At 38.4% G+C, this 25,538-nt stretch overlaps 1 protein-coding gene across 1 annotated transcript in view; it reads right to left on the reverse strand.

The window, feature by feature from the left end:
• Window positions 1-260: 260 nt before the first annotated feature.
• Window positions 261-25,538, reverse strand: part of LOC126247413 (uncharacterized) — a 45,297-nt gene continuing 20,019 nt past the window's right edge. The window contains exons 2-4 of the mRNA XM_049948482.1: window positions 15,871-16,335; window positions 4,422-4,661; window positions 261-433 (exon numbers count right to left, since the gene is read on the reverse strand). Coding sequence (XP_049804439.1) covers window positions 261-433; window positions 4,422-4,661; window positions 15,871-16,335 — 878 coding nt within the window. The remainder of the gene's footprint in view (window positions 434-4,421; window positions 4,662-15,870; window positions 16,336-25,538) is intronic.

Raw genomic sequence — 25,538 nt, forward strand, 5'->3', positions numbered from 1 at the left:
AGTAGTAAATTCTTGATTCTGTATGTGATTATTTTGGATTTATATTCAGGTGTTGTTGTAGGTCTATTCAATACATTCTAGTTTTTGTACAATATATTACAGTTGTATTTCATACAATTATTACCAATGTGCAACAATTGAGGACACCTATTATACAGCTATATCAGTATTCTATTATTAACTGATAAGCAACAAATACAAACATGTTTTCCTCTTAGGTGTAAAATATTACTTTCAAAGATTGAAAAACTAACTAATTTTTACCAATCGTTCAGTTCCAGATTTGGCACACATTTTCCAGGGTCTCGTGTAATGTTAATGAAGTAGTTATCTTCAAACTGTACTTTTCCATTATTGTATAATTTTATTCCAGCATTCACTGACTGATGCACAAAAAAGAACTGCATTTTCCAGTGATAACAGTATGTCACATCTGCAAACAGGTAAGATGTATCTATTATTAAAGAATGCAAAAATATTTAAAACTTTTGATGGCACATTCTGATGGACAGTTTAAAATTCCTTTAACAGTGGACATTAATACTGTTTTGTAGGTAGCACTGTAACTACATAGAAGAACAGTACATTCATCAACAAGTGCCTAATGCAATCGATCACTAGGAACTTCAACTAAGACCAAACATCTTTTCAAAATTGTAAAACACCTGAAAGATAAGTTCTCACACCTTCCTAGCATATTGCAACAGTCAAATAATACACTGTCCAACAAAAAAGTGAGGCACCTGGAAGACAAGGCTGGATGTCAACATAATGTCATCATACATGTACATACTACTTGAAATTACATAAATGATTTATAATTGCAATTCTGTGAGAGGTAGAATGGCCAGCAGAGTGCATTAGTGTTGTTTGTGTTTGGCGTGTTACCAGGACATGTAAGGTGCACAATCAGCATCAGATGCTGTCTGATCACTGTGAATAGCACATACATGCCATGTACTCATATGAGACATTGTTATCAGCACCTAACAAAGTCTGAAAGGGGCCTAATTGAAAATCTCTACTTGGCCGGCTGAATGATTCATGCAATATCCAGACTTATGGGGCATTCAGATGTGATAAGTGGCCCAGTGTTGGACTGTATGGGAGTATGAGGGCAACTGTACTCATCATCATTGTTCCAGGCAAGCACATCTGACTACCACAAGAGATGATAAGTATATATTGCATCAAGTACATCATAACCCTTTCACATCTGTGCCTAAATCTGATATCAGTAATGGAATTTCTACACTTTACACAACATATGAGGGCAGACATTCTCATCTCCAAGGTTCCAGTTGACCACGTCTGACCACTTCAAGGGAGGAATGCAATATTGTGCACCACTCCTTCCCATCTGCACCTACCATACAAGAACAAGTAATGGACTCCCTGCAACATTCTTTGCATTCTTTGCCATCACACACCACTGGTTGGAAACTAGTAGCATCCAAAGCAGGGAATTACTGTCCTCTTCTTAGGCTACCATTAACACCCCAACAAAAATGGCTAAATTTGGTGTGGTGCCATGGCTGGGATGCTGATGAATGCTGTCACATTGTGTTTAGCAGTGAATCATGGTTCTGCCCTGCTGCTGATGACAATTGTTGGCTAGCATGGCAGCAACCTAGGGACAGGTCCTACTTTTCCAACTTTTGGAGAGGCACAGTGTTGTTATTGTTGGCAGCCGGTGGTATGGTGTAGGGAGCTATAGGATATGACTTCAGGGTATGGCTGGTAGTGACCGAGGAAACTTTAATGGCACAACAGTATGTCACAGACTTCCTGCATCCTCATGTGTTAACTCTAATATGATAGTATCATGGTGGCAGTTTTCAACAGGACAATGCTCATCTAAATATGGTACATGTCTCTATGAACTGTGTCTGCAAAGTAGAGGTACTACTGTGGGCATCAAGATTCCAGATCTGTCCCTGATAGAACATGTGTGAGGCCAGCTCAAAAGTCAATTCATCCCTGTGGCAGTATCCAGAATATTAAGGACCAGTAAAAATAGTTGGGGGCGAACTTGCCTCAGGAGAGGACACAATGGCTTTATAACATGCTTCCCAACTGAATCAGTGCATGCATCCAGGCCAGAGGGTGTGCATCATACTGGTACAGGGTCTCCTATTGCCAAGTTCTTTATAAATTTGACTCGATTTTGAAATCACTGGAATAATACTGCATAAACTATCAACCTGTGAGTTTCATTTTGTTTTCTCCTCCCTCTGGGTGCTTCACTTTTTTATCAGTCAGTGTATCTATCTCAGGTCTGCTGAGCACTGTTGGCAAGCAAAGTGCACTCAGCCTTTCAGCCTTTGTGAGGCTAATTGAGAAGCTTGTTGACTGAGTAGTAGTGGCTCCGATCACGAAAGCTGACAACTGCTGGGAGAGCAGTGTGCTGACCATGTGCCCCTCCATATCCACATCAAGTGATGCCTACTGGTAGAGCCTTCTGAGGCCTGTTCGAATGGAGGTTTTTTGTAAGTATCTATCTAGAAGCCCCTTTATCATACAACAGCAGTGGCACACTGTGGCATGGACTCAATGATATGCTGGAAGCACTGTGGAGTCATTCTGTCTGTGACCAATCAACTACTGCCCATAGCTTACAGAGGTTGGTAGGATATAAAATACATGGATAGATAGAACGTCTACTCACCACGCGGTGGCAGGAAAAGGGGTGAAGGAAAAGGGCTGGAGAGGTTTGGGGAAAGGGGCACAGTTCAGAAAAGTCACCCAGAACCCTGGATGCAGGGAAAATTACCAGAAGGAAAGAGAAGGAAGTCTTTCCTTCTCATCTTATCCAGTAAGTCTCCCCTGACCCGGGGTTCTGTGTAACTTTTCTGAACTGTAACCCTTTTCCTAAAGATCTCCAATCATTTTTCTTCACCTCTCGTCCTTCTCCTTCAACTCTTTTGCCAGAAGAAGAAGCTACTGGCTCAGAAAGGTTGTAAAAGTTAAATCCTTTTGTGTGTGCGTTCCCCTGGCACTACTTGGTGAGTAGATTTTTTTTATATCTGTTTATATTACATTATCAATAACTGATTATTTTAGAGATTGGTAGAAGACAAATATAATACACATACATCTCTATCAGTGGCATCCCAAATGTGCTCAATAAGGTAATCAAGAAGAAAAGAGGAAGAGGATGGGGGGGAGGGGGGGGGGGAGACGTACAAGTATATTCTTAGATGCTGACAATATCTGGTAGCAACGGGGCTATGCACAATTTTGTGGAAGGTACATTTCACCTGGTGCTGTAGGGTACTGTAGGTGGAGAAACAGATGCATATGATCAGACAGGAGATTTCTATATCATTCACTGGTGACACAGTGACAGACATATTGCCAATTTACCCACAAAAATATCCCCTACAATAGAATGTCTCCACCAGTTGCCAGAACAATGTCTTGTTGGCATGAGAGACATAACAAGAGATGTGGTTTTCAATGTGCTCACATCCTGGAATGTACTATGGCACATTAGTACAAGCAATGTTCTTCTAAATTTCAAATATCCAAAGCCAATGTCACTGCTCCAGTGCTAACTTTTGTGCCCTTTTTTACATGCAGTGCTTCAAGGGGCAGTGCACTTGAGCATTGTACACTATAATGAGACAATGGTTCTGAACAGCATGGCTGCTAAATGGTGATATGGTCCAGTAGTGATTTGGCAAATGATCTGCTGGGTGGTGACTCAAGTATCCATCGTTACAATCTGTGATATTCAATAGTTAATCCTATCATCAACACACAGTTACCCAAGACCACTGACTCAGAAGACAGCAATTACCTACAAATTGACATACTTTTGGCACACCATTAACATGGTGACACTCAAAAAACACCAATCTCCTTTACTTTGGAAATGCAGAGTCAAGAGTCTTGAGTGTGACACACCCCTATCAGATGAAGATCAAATGTACTGCTGTCACATTTTTTTGCTTCATGTACTTGGCTGACAAGGTGATGGCCACTATAAGTCGTGATTATGTACCAGCCACATAACACAGCAAACTTGTTGATTCTTCATAGCATGAGGAACACTCTCAGTGCCACAGCTTTGTTTGATTCAATTGATCAGCAGTGATTATATGGCTGGCAGACCCAAGAATGAGATGGGTATTCTGGAAAGCAGCTCTTATTTTAGAAGAGACAAGGATATTATGATGATTCCAATGTATAATTACAGATATGACAGAAACATAAAATAAAGTGCTCATAAATTTATTGGTTTGTGTAAGTTATATGATATTGAAACAATACTGATAACAGTTAAAGTAATGAAATAAATCAGATGCAGTTGATCTGAAGTAAATAGTAAGGGCCTCTTTTTTATTTAATTTTTCCCTAACACTTTCATTTAGTGATCATTAGAACATGATATGAAAAGTTAAAATATAAATGCGTACCATCAATAAACTTTGAAGTTAAATGCTTTGACTTCAGTGAAACCTTCCATTTTGAAGGAACTTCAAGGTACATGTCTTCTTTGTGGGCATCAAAAATTTTTATTTCATTTAGATATAATGTGAATGTGAAGTTATGGCCCACATTTTTCTTTTTAAAAAATAGTAGGAAAGTACATGAATTTGTTGTCCCTGTGTCAATATCATAGAGAAAAACTGGTTGGGACATCCTGGTTGTTTCACCTTAAAAGAAAGAATTTGCAACTTATTAATATTGTAAGCAGCAGTGAAAATTATTCAGAATAGTACAACAAATCATACATATATGGCAGTAACTTTTCTTGATGTGGTAAAAGTTTAAAAATGTTTTTTATTTAAATCTATAACAAATGCTGAGCATGCTGTGTGCTTGAACTTTAGTAAATGAATTTAATTGTTGACTGTCAATTTTTACACTAAAATGTGAGTTATATGGTCTGGCTACTCAAAAAATAATCTGTCGCATGAATAGTGAACAGTTGTATGGCTTCCAGATTCATTCATTTTTATTAGCTCACAAATACCGCTGATGCAAGGTGGTCGACATAACATCAACATATCTCACAGTACATCACAAGGGCACCCACTTAATACTAAACTGGGAAGGAATGGCTGGGCACTTTTAATTATACAGTTTTGTTTCTAGGTTTGGGAATATCTCATACTGGGTGACAATCAACAAACAAAATACTGAAAAATGTTCCCTTACTGTAACAAATCAAAAGAGGATAAAAATAAATGTTGTAGACTTTATTCAACAACTGAAACAGATCTAGGCCCTGAGGTAAAAAAGTGACCGTTTCTACCTAAAATATGAGAGATAGTTCCAACTTTCCTACAACTGTGCAGCAATGGAGTTGTAAGATGCTATTCACCTGCCTTCCTGACCTATTATTTGTTTGTGAAAATGAAAACACAATAAGAGGAAATGAAATCTCCAATATCAGTTCTGATGTACAGTTCACTCTTCAAAATCTGTCACAGAATGTCCTTACTGGCATATATGGCAAGTAACAATTACTTATTTTTGCATAATTTCAAATTAGTGGCATGGAATTCCATTCGGGGATCATAATCATTTACATATGATACTGAATTTATAATGGATATCTAAAAACAAAGATGATGTGACTTACCGAACGAAAGTGCTGGCAGGTCGATAGACACACAAACAAACACAAACACACACACAAAATTCAAGCTTTCGCAACAAACTGTTGCCTCATCAGGAAAGAGGGGAAGGAGAGGGAAAGACGAAAGGATGTGGGTTCTAAGGGAGAGGGTAAGGAGTCATTCCAATCCCGGGAGCGGAAAGACTTACCTTGGGGGGAAAAAAGGACAGGTATACACTCGCACACACACACATTTCCATCCACACATATACAGACACAAGCAGACATATTTAAAGTTTGGGCAGAGATGTCAGTCGAGGCGGAAGTGAAGAGGCAAAGATGATGTTGAATGACAGGTGAGGTATGAGTGGCGGCAACTTGAAATTAGCGGAGATTGAGGCCTGGTGGGTAACGGGAAGAGAGGATATATTGAGGAGCAAGTTCCCATCTCCGGAGTTCGGATAGGTTGGTGTTGGTGTGAAGTATCCAGATAACCCGGACGGTGTAACACTGTGCCAAGATGTGCTGGCCGTGCACCAAGGCATGTTTAGCCACAGGGTGATCCTCATTACCAACAAACACTGTCTGCCTGTGTCCATTCATGCGAATGGACAGTTTGTTGCCCTCTTCATGGCAAACGAATCTGCTCCAGTCCGGAATCCCTGAACCATTACACCAACAACCTGACAACAGCTTTCGCATCTTGCAACTACCCTCCCGACCTGGTACAGAAGCAAATAACCAGAGCCACTTCCTCATCCCCTCGAACCCAGAATCCCCCACAGAAGAACCACAAAAGTGCCCCACTTGTGACAGGATACTTTCCGGGACTGGACCAGACTCTGAATGTGGCTCTCCAGCAGGGATACAACTTCCTCAAATCCTGCCCTGAAATGAGATCCATCCTTCATGAAATCCTCCCCACTCCACCAAGAGTGTCTTTCCGCCGTCCACCTAACCTTCGTAACCTGTTAGTTCATTCCTATGAAATCCCCAAACCACCTTCCCTACCATCTGGCTCCTATCCTTGTAACCGCCCCCGGTGTAAAACCTGTCCCATGCACCCTCCCACCACCACCTACTCCAGTCCTGTAACCCGGAAGGTGTACACGATCAAAGGCAGAGCCACATGTGAAAGCAAATCTACCAACTGACCTGCCTACACTGTGATGCATTCTATGTGGGAATGACCAGCAACAAACTGTCCATTTGCATGAATGGACACAGGCAGACAGTGTTTGTTGGTAATGAGGATCACCCTGTGGCTAAACATGCCTTGGTGCATGGCCAGCACATCTTGGCACAGTGTTACACCGTCCGGGTTATCTGGATACTTCCCACCAACACCAACCTATCCGAACTCCGGAGATGGGAACTTGCTCTTCAATATATCTTCTCTTCCCGTTACCCACCAGGCCTCAATCTCCGCTAATTTCAAGTTGCCGCCACTCATACCTCACCTGTCATTCAACATCATCTTTGCCTCTTCACTTCCGCCTCGACTGACATCTCTGCCCAAACTTTAAATATGTCTGCTTGTGTCTGTATATGTGTGGATGGAAATGTGTGTGTGTGCGCGAGTGTATACCTGTCCTTTTTTCCTCCCAAGGTAAGTCTTTCCGCTCCCGGGATTGGAATGACTCCTTACCCTCTCCCTTAAAACCCACATCCTTTCGTCTTTCCCTCTCCTTCCCCTCTTTCCTGATGAGGCAACAGTTTGTTGCGAAAGCTTGAATTTTGTGTGTGTGTTTGTGTTTGTTTGTGTGTCTATCGACCTGCCAGCGCTTTCGTTCGGTAAGTCACATCATCTTTGTTTTTAGATATATATTTTTCCCACGTGGAATGTTTCTCTCTATTATATTGAATTTATAATGGGTTGTATCTCTTACCACTTCAAGGAAAATTATCTTTATAGTTACAAAGGATTTTAATAAATAAAGTAGCCGACAGCAAATTCAACATCTGTTTGTGTCTATAATAATAAGGTCTCTCTTTACAACTTTAACATCTACTTAATATGTAAGATTGGTGCTTAAGTTCATAGCATTTTTCCATACGTTAAATAAACACAACAGATATATATAACAGAAACTGTAATCACTAATAATATATTTTCCTTCATTATTTACAAGTCTGCCGATGCTGGGATAATTTTTCAATTCCACGACTGCAGAAATCATGTTGTTTTGAGTCAAAGAACTCTTCAAGCCAAATACGGAGCACATTTTTATCCAGAAAGGAAGTTCCTAGGGAGGTTGGTCGACAGAGAGTGGAAAAAGTGAATATCTGAGGGTGTAAGGTCAGGAGAATAAGGGTTGGGTGCAGAGTGATTTCCCAGTCTAGCAAAGTACAAGTGGGCATTATCGTGGAGCAGCATCACTTCATGAACTTTGACTGGTTGTTGTTCATGGATTGTGTCTGTACAACATTTCAGTTGTTGACCATAAATGTCAGCACTGATGATTACACCTTGAAGAAGCAATTCATAGTACACCACACCGTCACTGTTCCACAAGATGTACAACATTTACTTTTGTGGATGTGCACAGGGCTTTGTACTAGGATCTAATGCTTTTCATGCTCTGATCAATGGTGTTATCCTGATACATTGTGCAAATGTTTCTGGCTGCATCTGCTCCTGTCAGCCCTCTATTGAGCTCAAACAGATGAATATGTCATGTTCTGATTTCTCCACTTTGCACTCCATTTCCCAATGTCCCCAGCTCCAGTCACTATCTCCAAATTACAATATGTAAACTCAAATAGCCACAGTGAATCACAAATAAAAAATGGCAGTTGATAAATAAATCCATGTCAACTGGAATACCAGTATGCAAAACAAAAATGCTACAAAATTATGCACCAATCTAATATACTCACCACCACACTGATTCAGTAAAGCGTCACTAGACTGGACAGTTGTAAAAACAATAATGCGGCATTGTAAAGCAATTTTTAATCCAAGGACTAAGTGCACTTTTTCCATGCTGGTAGATGATCGTAATCTACTGGGAAAATGTTATGCACAATCTTTGGTGCTATAGTAGTAATAACTTTTGCTGCACTACTGAGGAAAAGAAAAACAAGAAATTTTAAGCTATTTTTACAAATGCTCAGGAAAAATGGGATCATAAATCATAAATCAATCAGAAGATTACATTAAGATCAAATTTCGAACTCAGAAGAATTGTTTCAGTAAATACCACACAAATCCATGCTTTAGCTGAAGTTTGTCCAACTTCCCCACACTTTGAATTTCATGGACAAATGCATCCAAGTAACTCAAATAATAGGGGCAATATGACATTGTAGGTACAATAACATCAGTGAGAGCTATACTCAAGAAATCTAAAAAATGCTAAGAAAATTCTTTAACTAGTTGATAGTTGTCGGAGAGAAATAATGAAACTGGTTAATGACTCCTTCCCTACTGAGTTGTAGACTATTAGTATTTTGAATCCTACTTTGGTTTAGTTTAGCTTGTTAATTCCATTAAAGAGTTTCCCACTAATGCTTTGTGCAAATAAAATATCTCAGAACAGGATCACACAAAAAAGAATCAGATAAGGGTGACCAATTTTGAACACGAAAATCAGAGACACATTGTGGGATTTGCCTTGAAAAAGAATATGTTAATAAATGCCACAGTGTATGCTGACAACCTACCTACCCATTATGAAGGGCGGTTAACCTGCAAATATGAAGCTTTCATTTTAACAAGACTACAAAATCTTGTGATTTTAAAATTCTTGCCGGCAAAGGAAAAACAAGCAAAGTTGTCTGTAAGAACAAAAATAGGTCTCACGGTTAAAATCACAGAGGAAGAAAAATATTGTAAATATCTGATACAAGTAGTGTGAATTCCTAAGCTTAGTTGGCTCATTGTTTGGGCCGAGAAGGCTGAGGCAGTGACAAGGTGGAGTTTTGTAAGCTTGACCAGAGTATTGTGCCAAGTAAAAGGCAGGACGTCACAAGTAATGGGACTGGAATTTCATGGAAGGATTCTGCTAACCAAGAGGGCAATTAGTGTGTGACTGAGTGCCAAGATGTCTCCTTCCAGTGACAAAACATCACTCACAGATATTACACACAACAATAATAAAATGGACTCCAGAGAACCTACACAAAAAATAAGGCCCCCAAATTCTGTGACTTGACGTCTCAAGTTCAATGAAGCATTGCACAACACTGTGAAAACTTAAGTTCTTAATTGGTGTCAATTTTTATAAGTGATGATTACACAAAGACTTTAAGTTATGCTAGTGGTAAACCAAACTGCTACAATCACAAACAATATGTTGAATTAGCTTAACTGTACAGTGCACACCTGCTGATACACATCAATTATAACTTAAATGGATTAACACTTTGATTTAATCCAAATCAAATCAACGAGCACAAAACATATTTCACAATTACGGATCTCATGATGTCAACATGTGATAACCTGTAACCTTATCCCTTTCCTACGTGCATTTATGTTAGATATGTAAGATACTGCTTTGCCAAATTAAGCAGAATTCAATCTGACTGAGACATGTTTCCAAATAAATCAGCTGTAATTAAATTACACTCTGATTTGAAATGCCACACTTCTGTATACAAGAATATTTTCATGCATTTTCTTATTTTAATGTTTGTGTATGATGGCGCTACATCATGTTTTTATTAATATTTAGTGCATATGCATGTGAGAATGTTCTGTAATATTGGAAAGTGAGCAGCACGGAGCCACCTATTTTGACACACCTAGTGTTAAGAAAAACAATGTTATTTGAATGATGGTCATTTTAATGTTTATTTGTTAGAAGTTGTGAACATGAACAGAGTGGTACACTTTCTTCAGAGGTTGAGTAATCAACACATCTGGTCCTCGTGGTCTTGTCTTGAGGACTTGTCTTTTGGGCAGTCATTCAGGGCAGCTGGTGGAGAGTTGGTGTAGCTTCTGGCAGAAGATGAACTTAGTTTCTGATTGGCAAGCCAGCTGCACCACTTCAATACTTTGAAACTTTACATATGAGAGAATTCTGAGTGGCCTATGGGGATTTAGATACTGTCACACAGTTTCAAGAATGTTTTTTTCTTTTTTTTTTTTTTTTCTTTTTTTTTTTTTTTTTTTTTGCAGTTAAGAGACTTCAATTTTTGTGTAATTGACAGTCATATTCCATGATGAACTTTTAAGTCATATTCCATGATGAATGGTGAATCAGTCTCACTGATTAACTTCAATATTAACACATAGTCGGGACTTAAATTCTGGTTCTGCTTTTACACTAGCTTATTTAATTGGGAAAGCTACCAAAATTTATTCATTATGCTTGCACTTGTTAACTGTACAATCTTACTTCTGTAACATTAACGTGGAAATCCATACACTTTTAAATGCTTGATATAAAGTCATCATATCTTCTGTGGGTCGAGTGACCAGTAAACAGGGTGTCCATAATGAAACTCCCAGTTTCAAAATGGTGTAGAAAGAGATTCACTGCTCAGAGTGGCATCACATTTGAACAGAATAATGTCAATGTAGGAGGAAATGTTACGGGTAAAAAAAAAATTTACCTATAGATTGCACTGTAAGCAGCAGAATATGCACACCAAGAGACATGCAGTACATAGCTGTTCCTCAGCTTATGTCCAAGGTACCCAACATAATTGTCTCTATAAAGGATAGTGTGCTGCTGGTAAGGCTCTTTTACAAGAAAATGACTGTGTGTCAGTAGCCCTGCTGAACTTCCAGTTACTCAAGGGTATGAGAAAAGGCATTGGTCTGATGTATGTAAGAGATGGAAAAATGATAACAGAATTCAAAAAGTAAGGTTCTTTTGATGCTCAGTGTGGCAGGAGGAGGAAAGCGGCTGATCAAACATCCATCAAAATATGGTCATAGCACTGAAGGAGGGGTTGATCAATGGTATGCAAACATGCAGTGCATGGGGAAGTGCGTAAATGCTGGACATGCCTGTGAGCATGGAGCATAAAATCCAACAAAATATCCTGCATTGATATCCATACAAAATTACCCATGTTCAGGGGTTTCTTCCTGCTGACCTGCCAGCAAGACAGATGTTCACTCTGGAATTCCTTGCTCTCCTGGAAGTCGACAACGAACGGTGATGGAGTATTCTGTGGACAGAAGAAGCTTATTTCTATCTCCATGGACATGTCAATATGCAGATATGCAGAATATGGGCAACAGAAAATCTGCATGCATGTCAACTAGTACCACTTCATGCTGCAAAGGTAACTGTGTGGTGCAGATTAAGGGCATTATTTATCATAGGGCTGCATTTTTTCAAGGAGATGAGTCCTGTGGCTCCTGTTAACTGTACCATCACTGGTAAATGCTACAAGAGTCTTTTGTGCACCGATGTCACGCCAACCCTTCAACAGTGTGGGTAGGATCATTTTTACGAAAGATGGTGCTCCTCCTAACACTGCACAGCCAGAGAAGCAGCTGCTGTAGAGGCATTCAGAAATATTAGAATTATCAGCCATCATTCCCTACAGTCTGGCATCCAGATCACCTGATCTTAATCTATGTTACTTTTGGCTGTGGGGTTATCTGAAAGATGATGTATTCAGTGCTCCAATTATGAACAACACTGAACTGAAGCCATGCACTGTGCATCGCATTCTGAATGTGACCCCGAGACATTCTGATCTGTTGTGGAACATGCTGCTTCTCAGTTTTAACTTGAGGCAGAAAACATTGAGCAGAAAATTGAGCATACCTTGTGTCAGTCTCATGACAATTAGGAACTGTTGTCATTTTGCTTTTTACACAGTTTTTTGCCACAGGAAAATTAAAAGCCAATGTCATTTTCCTTTTTGAGGTTTCTTGCTTGTTATGAGGTTTTTGGCCCAGGACAATTAAAAACCAATGTCATTTTGCTTTTCATGGAGTTTTTGACCTCAGGACAATTAAAAGCTGATTTTTTCCCACTTGATCTGGTGGACTCTGTGGTGGTGGGAGGACTTACCTAACCAGCAGTGCCACAGTTGTTGACTGCCAAACTTGTGCAGTCATGTACATTGAAGAGTAGAGATGGTGTAATGTGCAACTCAAACTGCAGCCATGGAATTGTGATTCTATTTATTTTAAGATGCCCACTATTGGTAATTTTTATTCCCATGATGTTTTCCCTGTGTCAGTAACACGCTGTTCAAATTTGACTTCATTCTAAGCAGTGGTTCTCTTTCTGCAGCATTTGAAACTGGAACTTTAAATATGGGCACCTTTTCTGTAAGATTTTGGTCCCCTTTAGCAGAGTGGTGAGTTTGACTGCCATGCAGCAGGCCCAGGTTTGATTCTCTGAAGATGGGTGTTGTGTTATCATCATTATTTAATCATCAATGATACATTAAGTTGTCCATTGTAGCGTCAACTGAAAAGACTTGCAATTCAGTGGCTGAATTTCACCTATTGGGTCTCCTGGAAATCAGTGCTGTGTGATCATTTCATTTTTCATGTAACACTTCAAACTTAGCCCCACTGCTGTGTTATTTATTAGCTGCCACCAAGTTACCATTGACTTATTTAGTCAATTATTTTTGCAGTATACCAGTTGCCAAATTTTTGTGTGAGTAATTGGTGCTTGCCAGACAGAGCCGTATCACACAGTTGGTGCTGTTATTAGAGAATATTCACAGCAGTGGATTATCCACCCCTAAGATTGTAGGATCACACTTTGTTGTCAATGTCATTCACCAGCCTGAATCCCAATGAAATCCTACGACCAATCTGAGAAAAACTGATAGTGCATGTCAAAAAATATTTTCTCCATAAGAGGGGTTAGGCTGGTGCAGCCATAGACCTCAAATAAAAGCTGAAAAAATTGGAATTGCTTAGGGCAGCACATAGCTCAACAAAAAGACATATGCATAAAATGTTATAAAATGTTTTATCACAGCTGACACTCCAGCTCTTGTGTATACAGGCATACGTAAAGTGAAATCAAGTACAGACTTGAATTCAAGTTGCAAAAATTGCATTTTAAAAATGCAATCTTAGGTGTACTTTCTTTAAAGGGAACAAAGCACCAACATTAAAACTGATACTTTAAATGTAACCATAAACAACAGAAGACAGAGCAAAGATCTGTAACGTACATGTTTCTTGATACGGATTAACAGCAACGGACACAAATTATGACCTTAAAGGACAAAACATCCTTTGCTAAATACTGAACAGAAGAAGAAAATGCACAAAAACTAAAGTTAAAACATAATAAAATACAGAATAATTCATCATATATGATGAGAAACTTCCTTATAGGGTAAAGGAAACTGACAACCAAATGTGATTTCTATTTTTTAAAATTATTTTTATTATCTGCTGGACCGTAAGATCATCAGATTGTTGACAGTCTTTATGGCTGCACATATCATTTCTTTCTATGCCACTAGGATGGAGAGTAGATGATAGTACTGATCATTTTTATAGTAATATATTTCAAAAATGCATCTCTATTTTATGCTGTGACTGGTTGATGAGAAAAAATTAGTAGTGGTTAAAAGCAAAAAAAAATTGAAACGAAATAAATACAGTAGAAAAGCTCTGGTAGCATGAACATGGACTGGGAAGAGGTGACAGGGCAGAGGAGAGGGACGCACAACTCAGGGGCTCATGTACCTGTATGTCATGTTCCTACCTTGAACGTCTGCTGCTTCATTCTCCCACACTCCTAATACCACCTGCCTCTCACTGAGCTTCAGCTAGCACTCCCCAACCCCCTCTTTTTCAATCTATACCACTCACCCGACAGTCTTACCCCAGTTCAGCCACTGAACTGCAGACCCAGCATTGTGTGTTCAGCCAGCAAAATATAGCAGCTGCACATGTGTGTGTGTGTGTGTGTGTGTGTGTGTGTGTGTGTGTGTGTGGTGTAACGTATCATTTTAGGAAAGTTACATCTTAGCCAACAACTGCCCAACTGACAAATGATGATTGTAGCAGTTTAAAGTATTTCTCTTAGTTAATTACTTTAGAATCACAAACTGTTTGGACATTTTGTTACTGTTTGAGCATGTAAGCTGGTACAGATGAACGCTATGCATCTTCAAGATGAGATGAAGATGGCAGTTTTACTGTGCTTCATGGTACGTGCCATTTTGACAGTTATTCCATGCAGCGGCTTCCCCGCTTGGAGTATTAGGTGCGCCTTTGAATAAAAGGTTGTACCTGACAATGGTGCTGATGTCACAGAAGACAGATGATACTTAGTTATCCATCAGGTGGATACAACTTTTATTCATAAATGTTATACTGAACTGATGTGATGTTATGTTGAATGTAGGAACAGCATTGGTATACGAAGTGTTGCCATTATATACCAATTGTAACATAAAAGGCACAACATAACTGTCTTCAGAAGAAGTGAAAGCTGAAAATTTATCTAAGCTTCCAGATTCCAGCACACAACTGCAATGGTGAAGTCCACATCAATGTCAACAACACAGTTCAGAATTTATGAGTAATAACAATTGCAGTCTGGATGTAGGCATTTTGCAAATTACAGCAGGTAATGCCTCAGTGTGTGTGTGTGTGTGTGTGTGTGTGTGTGTGTGTGTGTGTGTGTGTGTGTGTGTGTGTGTGTGTTTTGTCTAGTACATTAAAAGATTAATCCAAAATCTATTCTGTTTTCATTCTTTTTTGTGTGTTTATCAATGAATCAATTCTTCTGCTATTCAGTGAGCAGCCTTCCTTATTCCTAAACATTTATAATGGAATAAATGTATTGTAAAATTGTTTTACAGGAAGTAGTCCATGGATGGACTCTACACATTTCCTTACCTTTTAGTTACCTTTTTCTACAAAGTTTGTTACACAAACATTAATGAGCTACATGACTCCCATTTCAAGATCTCAAATATGTTCACATCCAAATATTACGCAAAGCCATTTTATTTTCACATATCACACCTGCTTAGGCTGGCCCAAGGTGCTGGAGTTGGCAGTCATGTGTGCATGAGGTGTATTTGCTTGTGTGTATGAATGGTGTGTGTTTATCTTTTGCTGTTGAAGACTGTGGCCTAAACCTTTATGTAAGTGTCTTTTAATTATGCCTGGTTGCAACTAAAGGTGTCTTCTTTATTATATGTAGCAATCTGTCTTTTTCACATGGTTGGTATTCCTATCTAGAGATTCCATTGTTTGATTTCAACCACCTCTATGCTATTGTTGGATGGGTACTGGTGAGGCTGTAGCTACTTTAGGGAATGGAACAGAGAAAAAAGTTTACAATGCAGTGCAGTTTGACCATTCACAATGATATGTGCAAGGCTAGTTTATTACTTACCGTTCTTCCTATTTTCACATTTACGTCCTTCATATTCATCTGAGCACTCACAAAAATAGCTTCCCCACATTGGTTTGCAGCTTCCTCCATTCTGACACAAGTCATTATTTTCATCACAGTAGTTCCTTTCCTGCAGTCTACCCACAATACACTCCTCACCAATGTAAAACTGTTCATAACATTTGCAAATAAAGCCTGCTGGCTTATCTGGTCTTGGCTGACAAACACCAATATTTGCACATGGATTATTCCAGAAGCATACTTCACTCTCATCTCTAAAACTTCTTCGTTTTACTGATGAGTTATGACATAAATATTTACTCCCCAAGAATATTTGTGGTTCCATGTCAGGGGCCTTCATATTGGTCAATTCATAAGTATGTGTACTTGCCAGAGAGACACTTCCGGAAACAACACTATCAGAAGCTGTCATTAGTACTGTTGAGAATGTAATGAACCATTTACCTGAAACATGAAAAATAAGTGCATTCTAATCAATCTAAAAGTGATTCTCTAAGTACTGGGCTTTTCCCTGTTAGCAGGTATGAAAGCTTCTGCAGCAGCAAACTGTTATTCATTCGCAATGAAAGAAATTCACATTTGTATAGCACAATGCTGAATGAAACTTGATCAGCCCCTAAAATCTTTTACTGAAGACAATGTCTTAAGAGTACTTTCTGAAAAAGTGAACTAGACTCAGTCACAGCGGCAGCATTTTCATATTTACACTCACAAAAACAGACTGAAATAGCAACAGCATATATTTAGCATTCTTAATACTGACATGTTCTAAAAATTTAGTCACCTTTTTATGCTGATTGGCCTTTTATTTACATTAGATTGGATGTACTTTCATTCCAATAGATCTACAGTGAAGAGATCCTCCAGGGTGTAGAATATGTCCCTCATGGATGTGGAACAAGACAAAAATCTTAAACATAACTTTTGTAAAATGTAATAACAAACTTGTTATAAAAAGTCTAAATGTTCAATACACTTAAGCTCTTGTAGCCACGCACCATAAAATATAAAAATCATTTTACCACATCTATTTACAATGATTGTATAGAAATCAGATTGTACAAAATCGTAGCATTATTTGACATTATTAGTAGCGCACACACATCAGTTGGTTTTGCCAAGAAATTCATCAGTGGAGTAGGTGTTAGCCACCAACAAATGCTTTAGGCTCTTCTAAGACTAGTTTATTTTTATATCACCTACATCAGATAACAACTCTATAGGGATATGAAATGGAATGATTACGTAGGGTCAGTTGGGAGTAAAGCAGGTGGTAGACTTCAGTTTATTCGTAGAATACTGGGGAAGTGCAATCAGTCTACTAAAGAGGTTGCTTACAAATCACTCATGCACCCCTCCGAGAACACTGCTCAAGTGTGTGGGACACATACCAGATACGACTAACAGAGGATATTGAACATATACAGAGAAGGGCAGTATGAATGGTCACAGGTTTTTTTCATCCATGGGAGAGTATCACAGAGATACTGAAGGACCTGAAATGGCAGACTCTTGAAGACAGATGTAAACCATGCCGAGAAAGTCATAATTACTGCACACACGGGGACATTCAATCAATCATTCTTCCCACACTCCACATGTGAATGGAGCAGGAAGAAACCTGAGTAACTGGTACAATGGGATGCACTCTCTGTCATGCACCTCACAGTGGTTTGCAGAGTATAGATGTAGATGTAGATAGCTTAGTAAAAGTCTTTCATATTGACACTCTTTGTTTCCTGACAAACATGTAGGATTTGGACCAGTAAGTACTATTTGCTGAAACATACTAGTTTTCTACTTTACTTAAATGGATATTGTGATTTACAGTCAAATGCCTTTTGACAGATCACAAAATGTACTAGCAGCCTGTAATTTATTTTCTCAGGAATTAAATACATTCTAACTGTACCTTTAGATAGCCTTCACAGTTCTGAATGGTTTAGAAATCCAAACTGCGACTTTTACAATATGTTATTTGCTGTCAGATGGTCAAAAAGGCAACTGTATATTCCCTTGTCTAAAACTTTAGAATATGCTGGCAAAACTGAAATTGGATGGAAATTTGATGGTATTTCTTTATCTCCTTTCTTAAACAAAGGCTTAACTTCAGAATATTCCAAGTATTCAGGAAAATGTTGCACTGATAAATGGGTGGTTACATGGATAATTTAATATGCTACTTAACTCATGAGCACACACTTTAATTAACTTTGTTGACATATTTTGTCATAACCATTAGAATTTTTTTCATATTAAAGATTTATCATGGACATTACTTCTACTGGGTGACTGGGGGTAATATCATGTTACTGAAGTTTCTGTAATGACTGGTCTGAAATATTCTTTGGCAGCATCTATTGAACCTGAAAACCCCCTCTTTTCAGTAACAATTACAAAATGCTTAAAATGTTTTGCAGTGCTGCACTCACCTGTTACCAATGTATCACTTACTTTCAATTATATATGCTCCTCTTCTTCCCTTGTTCTGCCAGCCTCCACCTTACTGTATTCCATATTGTTTTTATTTTTTATCTGATGTGATTATCTTTATCTTGCAATCTTCCTTTGTTGTCAATATTACTAATTTTAATATTTTGCAGTATGTCATATAATGTGCTACGGCATCAACACCAGAGGTGTTTATGACTTTCGGATAAAGTTTCCTTTTTGTCTTACACGATACCTTTATTCATTGAGCAATCCAAGGCTTCTTTCTGGATTTTGATCTAACGTGATTTTGGGAGAAACAATTTACAAATAGGACAAGGACATTATTAATGAAAGTGTTGTGTTTTCCATTCATGTCAGTTAATGTCATTGAGGAGTTTTCTAAAGTAATCAATTTTTTGCTTACTAAGAACCACGTTGAATTCAGATTTACTAGATTTTATGTCCTGTTCGTTATTAATATTTAACAACAGGAACTGCATGTCATGGTCTGAGAGACCATTGACTACTGGTTTTGTAATCTATTATGTTTATTAGATCTTTCTACTAAAATATTAACAACAACTATTTTTAAGCAATTAGCTACCCTACTGATAAGTTTACATGAGTGAATGATAGTGTTACTGACTTTAATAAATTCTGCTGGAAGAGTTTTTTTTAAGAAAACCTACAGCAAAATTATCAGCAAACACTATTTTTTATTTTTTTCTGTTAAAAGGGCCAACAGAGTTTCAAGGTGATTTATGAACAGATCAAGATTAATTGCAGGTGCTTGGTATAAACTTATTATTGTGAAGGATTATTATGAAATTCTACTTTTTTTGTATATACTTCAATACACTGCTATGAGCAAAATTTATTAATGTTTATGTTCTTAAATTTATGACAGTTCCTGATAAATGTGGCAACTCCTCCTTTCTCCATTTCTGCTCTACAAAAGTGAGATGCTAACCTAAATCCTGTAACACTTAACACCAGAGAGGCAGATTATGTCAACTGGGTTTAACAGTTCTGATTCATCAGTCCAGATAAGTACTTCATTAATTTTACTTCTTAGTCCTTGAATGTTTTGCAGCAATAAAGATAGCTGGAATCACACACTGATAGAGAGAAAATTCGGTGGAAGTAAAATTCATACAGATTGACTGCAACTTCTGAACAGTGTGCAATATACCAGAATTATATTTTTAATTTCTTTCTCAAACTGAAGATTTGCTTTAATCATGACCTCTCTTAAAACTCTATTTCTTTCTCTCTATCCAGTGTTAAAAAAGAGGCTGCTCGGGCATCCGTAATCCCTGGTATTTTACCACACACGACAGGGCCTCTATCACTCAAGTTTTTTTTGCTGTTAGCCCAGCCAGTTTACCCAGCAATACTTACTGTTCAATTTAATTTTGACAGTAATTACTTGCAAGTCTACATTTCATGTAAGTACTGAAATAGTGGTGTGGCTTCATATACTTTATTTTTTGGTAGAAGTTAATGTAGTCTTAAATTAGCCTTTTGGAATAATGTTTTGTCATTCACATTATTACTCACACCTTTTAAAATCACGACCCTAAAGAGAATGTTATTCTATGTGTCTGTTGAAGTCTAGTTCCACTTAAAAGCTTTTACAAGGTACTGCTGGGATCCCAACAGTGGTTTAGGAATCGGCCATCTGTTGCTCAGAAAAAGGTGCCACTTCTTCACCTGGATGTGGTTTGTAACAAGTGATGGTGACAAGAACTGCTGCATAAGACCTCACTGGACTAAGATCAATGGCACTGGTGCAGAGCAACAGAGACACCAGGCAACCCGTAGCCTAGGCTCAAATATGCAACCCACCAGGGAGATGTTCACCTGCAGAAGACAGTATCTCAGGCCAAGTCATCTGCATATGGTGCCCAGCTCAGGCAGTTACCTGCTGCTACAGGAGATGAAGTCCTTGGTAAGAGATAAAATGCTTCATCTGGTACTGTAGTGATCTTTGCACCAAAGTTAACAGCTAGTGTAGGTGATAGTGTACGGCATCACGCAGGCTCCTCGATATGGTTGTGTACAGAGTACATCGGTAGGCTTCTGAGAACATCTGAGAATGGAGATCTAATTTTTTTAGGTGTGGGTGTGGGTGGGGGGGGGGGGGGGGGGGCTTCCAACAGCTACATTCTCACCCTGGATGAGTGTCATCACTTCATTCATTCTGCTTTTCTTGTGTATTCAGCTCCTGTAAGAGCCTATGCAGAGCTGTAATATTGCCCAACTTCACTCGTCAGAGGCACTTGTTAGCTTCTTCCACTTGGTCAGCTCCCTCAATAACCATTCTTTCATTCTAAATATGTCTTCCAAAATGGTGACTCCTCCTTTCTTGAAGAAATTTAGTCTCTGAATTATGACATGTTTACATTTCTGGACAACAAATACCTCAACATATGTTTTACACATTGGTATCAAAATGCAAGGCTTTCCTCTTCCTCTAATTCTCAGCATAAACCACGTGGTCTGTTGGCTGTTCCTTAATTTAAACATTACTGTCTATGTTAGCCCAGTCTGTTGGTAACTAGTCCACTGGAAACTCGATAGCTTAGGTGGTTCTCTGGTTAAAGTAGGCATGGATCACAAAAAGCAAGGTCAGAACCACAGCAGTACCAGAAACCAATGCACGCTGGTCATAAATCCTATAGCACTGCTCATTGTGGTACTGCCGAACATACTGTAATGTTTGCTGAGCGGTAGTACAACCTTTCTATGTGGCTATCAGTTCGTCCAGCAAATGGAGAAGCCTGATTTTAGGTTGTTACTTAGGTAAGTTAGGTTCTAGTAATTCTATCTTTTTGGCATAACCAGAGCCCATCTGTTAACACCAATCCCTAGCTTACCTTCTACGAAATGAACAACACTTCCTGTGTCTTAAAATACATATATTTACTTGTTTAGTGAATAGGGTTGGACTGTAAAACACTTGTAATGTGCATCAAAATTATCTATTGGGAATTGAACAAATACATGAAGTCTTGCTCTGTTGGTGTCGATTTCAACTGTTGATATTTGGTAAAATAATGACAAGTTCTGTTCCATAGGTTTCACTAAGTGCTTTAGTTCTGCTCTTTGTTCTTCCTGCACCCTTTGCAGGACAGTTAGGAAATTCACTGAAAGTAACAGTGTAAGACTCAATTATATTGTGTGGTGTACCACCTCCTGTAATCCTGTCACTTCCACTCTTGCATCCTCTATGCTACTCACTAATGATCAGATAAGTCCCACTGTGGCAATCCTCACATCCAGTAAATTTAGTCAGGTATATGTCATGTCTAAATCTTGATTGACTGTGTCACTGGTTGTCTTCATACATCCTGTTAGTTCAGTAGTTAATACCCACACCATCCAAGTATCAGTCAATATGCCTTGACCTTTATTTCCCAACTGTGTGACATGCTACTCTATAACTGTCTTGTTGCTCTTCACTATTTCTTGCACTTCGTAATATGATGAAATTTTTGAGCATACTGCTGCCATTGCCACCTGAGCAACATAAGGATATAGATTTCTTTTAAATTTCATTAAAGGATTTTTACACACCATAATTTTAGGAAATAATTACAAAGTGTGGTTTTTTTATGTGGTATGAGTGGGTATTGGACCAACATGGTCACTTGCACTTTGTTGTGGGCGGACATTTGCTGTGCTGGTCAGATAAACAATGTTAAGTCATTTTGTCCAAATTTCATGACCCAATATTCATTTTAATTGTAAAAAAATAGAAGAAGAAACCCATTCTATTTAACTTTGGAAATATTCAGTCTTCATGCTGTTCCTATCAGAGAGAAAATGTCTGTTTGGGAGGACAATGTAAGTGTGATTATGACAAACTTCTGTTAATTGGGATGATTGATAGCTGTGATTAATGTAAAAAGTGGTAGGCTGTCTAGGCACTAATCTTCACTCCTTTTTTGTTACTGTTTGGACTGACCTGTCCAATACCAATCGTACAACTTGTGCTGCATGATAAAACAGGACTAATAAAAATATCAATCAGTTGGTCGATGCTCACAAATAAATTCTCCATTTTGGATTAATGATATCAGGCAACTTCTCCATAGAACTGCCAAAGTGCAATCAATATACTTTGTTTGCAAAAGGAGTTATTGCAGTCACAAACCAATAGAATTAATTTTTCCCCTCTTTGGCCTCACATAGCGTGAAAAACAGTGGATGACTTGAAATTTTAACAGTGTGTGGACACCAATAAGCCATGTACCTGATCCAAAATTTCCTTTTATATTACTCCTACTTGCAATAACAAATTGTTTTAAAGTTTTACAAACTGTCATACAACTCAAACACAATACTGCAGTTTTCCACTGAAAGCTCCTGAACCTTCCAATTTTTGTTTCTTGGGCTCAGGTTTTACACAGCTTAGTTTCATTCCACAGCTCGTGGTCTCGCAGTAACGTTCTCACTTCCCGAGCATGGGGTCCCGGGTTCGATTCCCGGCGGGGTCAGGGATTTTTCCTGCCTCGTGATGACTGGGTGTTGTTGTGTCATCTTCATCATCATCATCATCATCATCATTCATCCCCATTATGATCGGAGGAAGGCAATGGCAAACCACCTCCACTAGGACCTCGCCTAGTAAGGCGGCGCGGGTCTCCCACGTCGCTCCCCTACACTCTGTAATAAAGTATGGGACTCATTTTCATCATCAGTTTCATTCTATAGGGAAAATCTGTGCAAAATTTCAAACTTTCATTCAAACTAGAGAGAGATCGCTGCCTACTTTATATAGAAACGCAATGTGTTGGCCTCTTGTTATTTCTGTTTGAGAATATTTCTGCTGATCTTCCCTTCTCTCATTTCAAGTAGCTGGAGATCCAAACATCGAGTTGAAAAGTGATGGGAAGAGCAAGAATGGTGACAAGTATCAAAACTTTACTTGTTCATTCACCAACAGATATTTACAGATTAGGGGATACCTTTGTTTACAGGCATCATGACTGTACATTTTTGTATATGCAGGTGTGTGGGGGCAGGGGAGAGGGGGGATGGATACACACGTGTTTGTGGGATGCACACATGCACATGCACAGTACATACAACATTAAATAAAGCACAGGAAATTTAAAACCCATATTTAAAAAAATAAGAAAATGATTTTGAATTTATGAATAACTTTATTCTTCTCAAACCATGCACTTTATTGGTCTGTAGCTTTCTTTACAGCACCCTGAATTCGGATGCTCCCTATAAAACAAAGCACCATATTCTAACCATAATCGGCCAATAAGGACTAACAGACCACCATGTCACCAACCACCAATGTGTCACTGGATGCAGTATGGAGGGCCACGGGATCAGCACACCACTCTCCTGGACATTGTCTACTTTTTTGTCCTTGGACCTGCTACTTCTCACTCAAGTAGCTCCTCAGTTGGTATCATGAGACTGTGTGCATTCCATTTCAGTCCTCCTCAAAGGAAACATCCCTAGCAGTACCAATAATGAAACCTGGTTTCTCAGCATACCAGCCAGACATGCAGACCATTGAGCTATGGAGACAGGTAAGACAGATGCTAATTATGAAATACTTTCAAATACTGGTGAAGATGTAATATAGACACCAACCAGGTGCCAGTATTGATATACCTTGATATTTTGACAATTATGATCTTTGGGAACAGTTCTACATTCATTTATTGTAAAATGTTTTTGTCTGTACCTGTATGAGGGTAAGTTTCTGATGATGGGTAATTAAAAAGGAAAGCTAAGCTGTATATGCCTACAATGGACTGTTTTACCAAAAAAGTTTGACTGAAGAAGGCATGACATCACTTTTCTCTGACTTTCGAAATGACTGATGCGGGTAATTATAAGCGATCAGCAGTTTAGCACCAACTCTGAACCATGGTGCAACTCGGTATTTTTCACATTAACACATCAAAGTAAGAGATCAAAGATGCAATGTGTGGCAGAAAACACCTTAGGACAAATTGGGGACCCAACTCTGGACCTTCAGATCTGTGATATGGTACACGGACACATACATGACGACAGTTATTAGTGCTGAACTTTGAAAAATAATAATATTACTTCTTAACTGACAGAAATTCACCTGTCTGATGTCTCTGTATTGTGGCTTATCTATAAAACCGTTTGGTAACTTGCTGCAATCTGTATAATCATGATGTGTCTCATATCACAAATAAAACTATGGTACTAAGTACTTCTAATGCTGTTGGTACATTCACAAATATCATGTGAGATATGAAGAGTGCCTTCTCCATTTATCATTTATTCCACTAAAATCGTTCAAGAATAATCACATGCATAATAGGCTTCAGTGGCATGAGTTCTGTTTGACGGATAAAAAGTACTCTGTCAGTTACTACAAAAAATGCTACAGAAAAGAAAGTAGTGCACTAACAACAGGAGCACTACTACTACTACTACTACTACTACTACTTGCATATGTTGGGCTGTGCTGGATTCCTCTGCTACTTGTCTGGTAATTCATTATTTTAGGAATTAAGAAAAGCTCAACAAATATCATGTGAGATATGAAGAGTGCCTTCTCCATTTATCATTTATTCCACTAAAATCGTTCAAGAATAATCACATGCATAATAGGCTTCAGTGGCATGAGTTCTGTTTGACGGATAAAAAGTACTCTGTCAGTTACTACAAAAAATGCTACAGAAAAGAAAGTAGTGCACTAACAACAGGAGCACTGACAAAAAGGAAACGGGAGTACAAGGATAAAGGAAAATACCATTTTGTTTCACATTTGATGCAGATAGGTGGAAACACTGATGGTCTCACACACTTCAGGAAAGGATATGATTAATGGTTTCTGAAATTATGAGACAAAGTAGTACTAAGGGAATTGAAGTCTGTTTTCAACATTTTGTGTCACATTTCACCAAGAGACAAAGATGTGCAAAATATGGCAGTTACACTGTGCAACAATGAAAATGTAAATCGAATGAAAATAGCCAATGGGTCGTTCCATATCAAATCACCCAACAAAAAATAAATTTTACACCCACCTCCTTAGATTTTCATGAAATTTGGCTCAAATGGTTCTAATACCATCCTGACAACACCTGCAAAAAATTTTTGCTGTATCTCTTATAGTTTTTTTTATAAATTTTTAAAGTTTTTATGTTTTGCGTTTTCCGAACCTTCGGAAATGGTAAATTTAATTTGTATTCAAAATT

The sequence above is a fragment of the Schistocerca nitens genome, chromosome 1 (assembly GCF_023898315.1).
Source record: "Schistocerca nitens isolate TAMUIC-IGC-003100 chromosome 1, iqSchNite1.1, whole genome shotgun sequence".
Classification (NCBI taxonomy): domain Eukaryota; kingdom Metazoa; phylum Arthropoda; class Insecta; order Orthoptera; family Acrididae; genus Schistocerca; species Schistocerca nitens.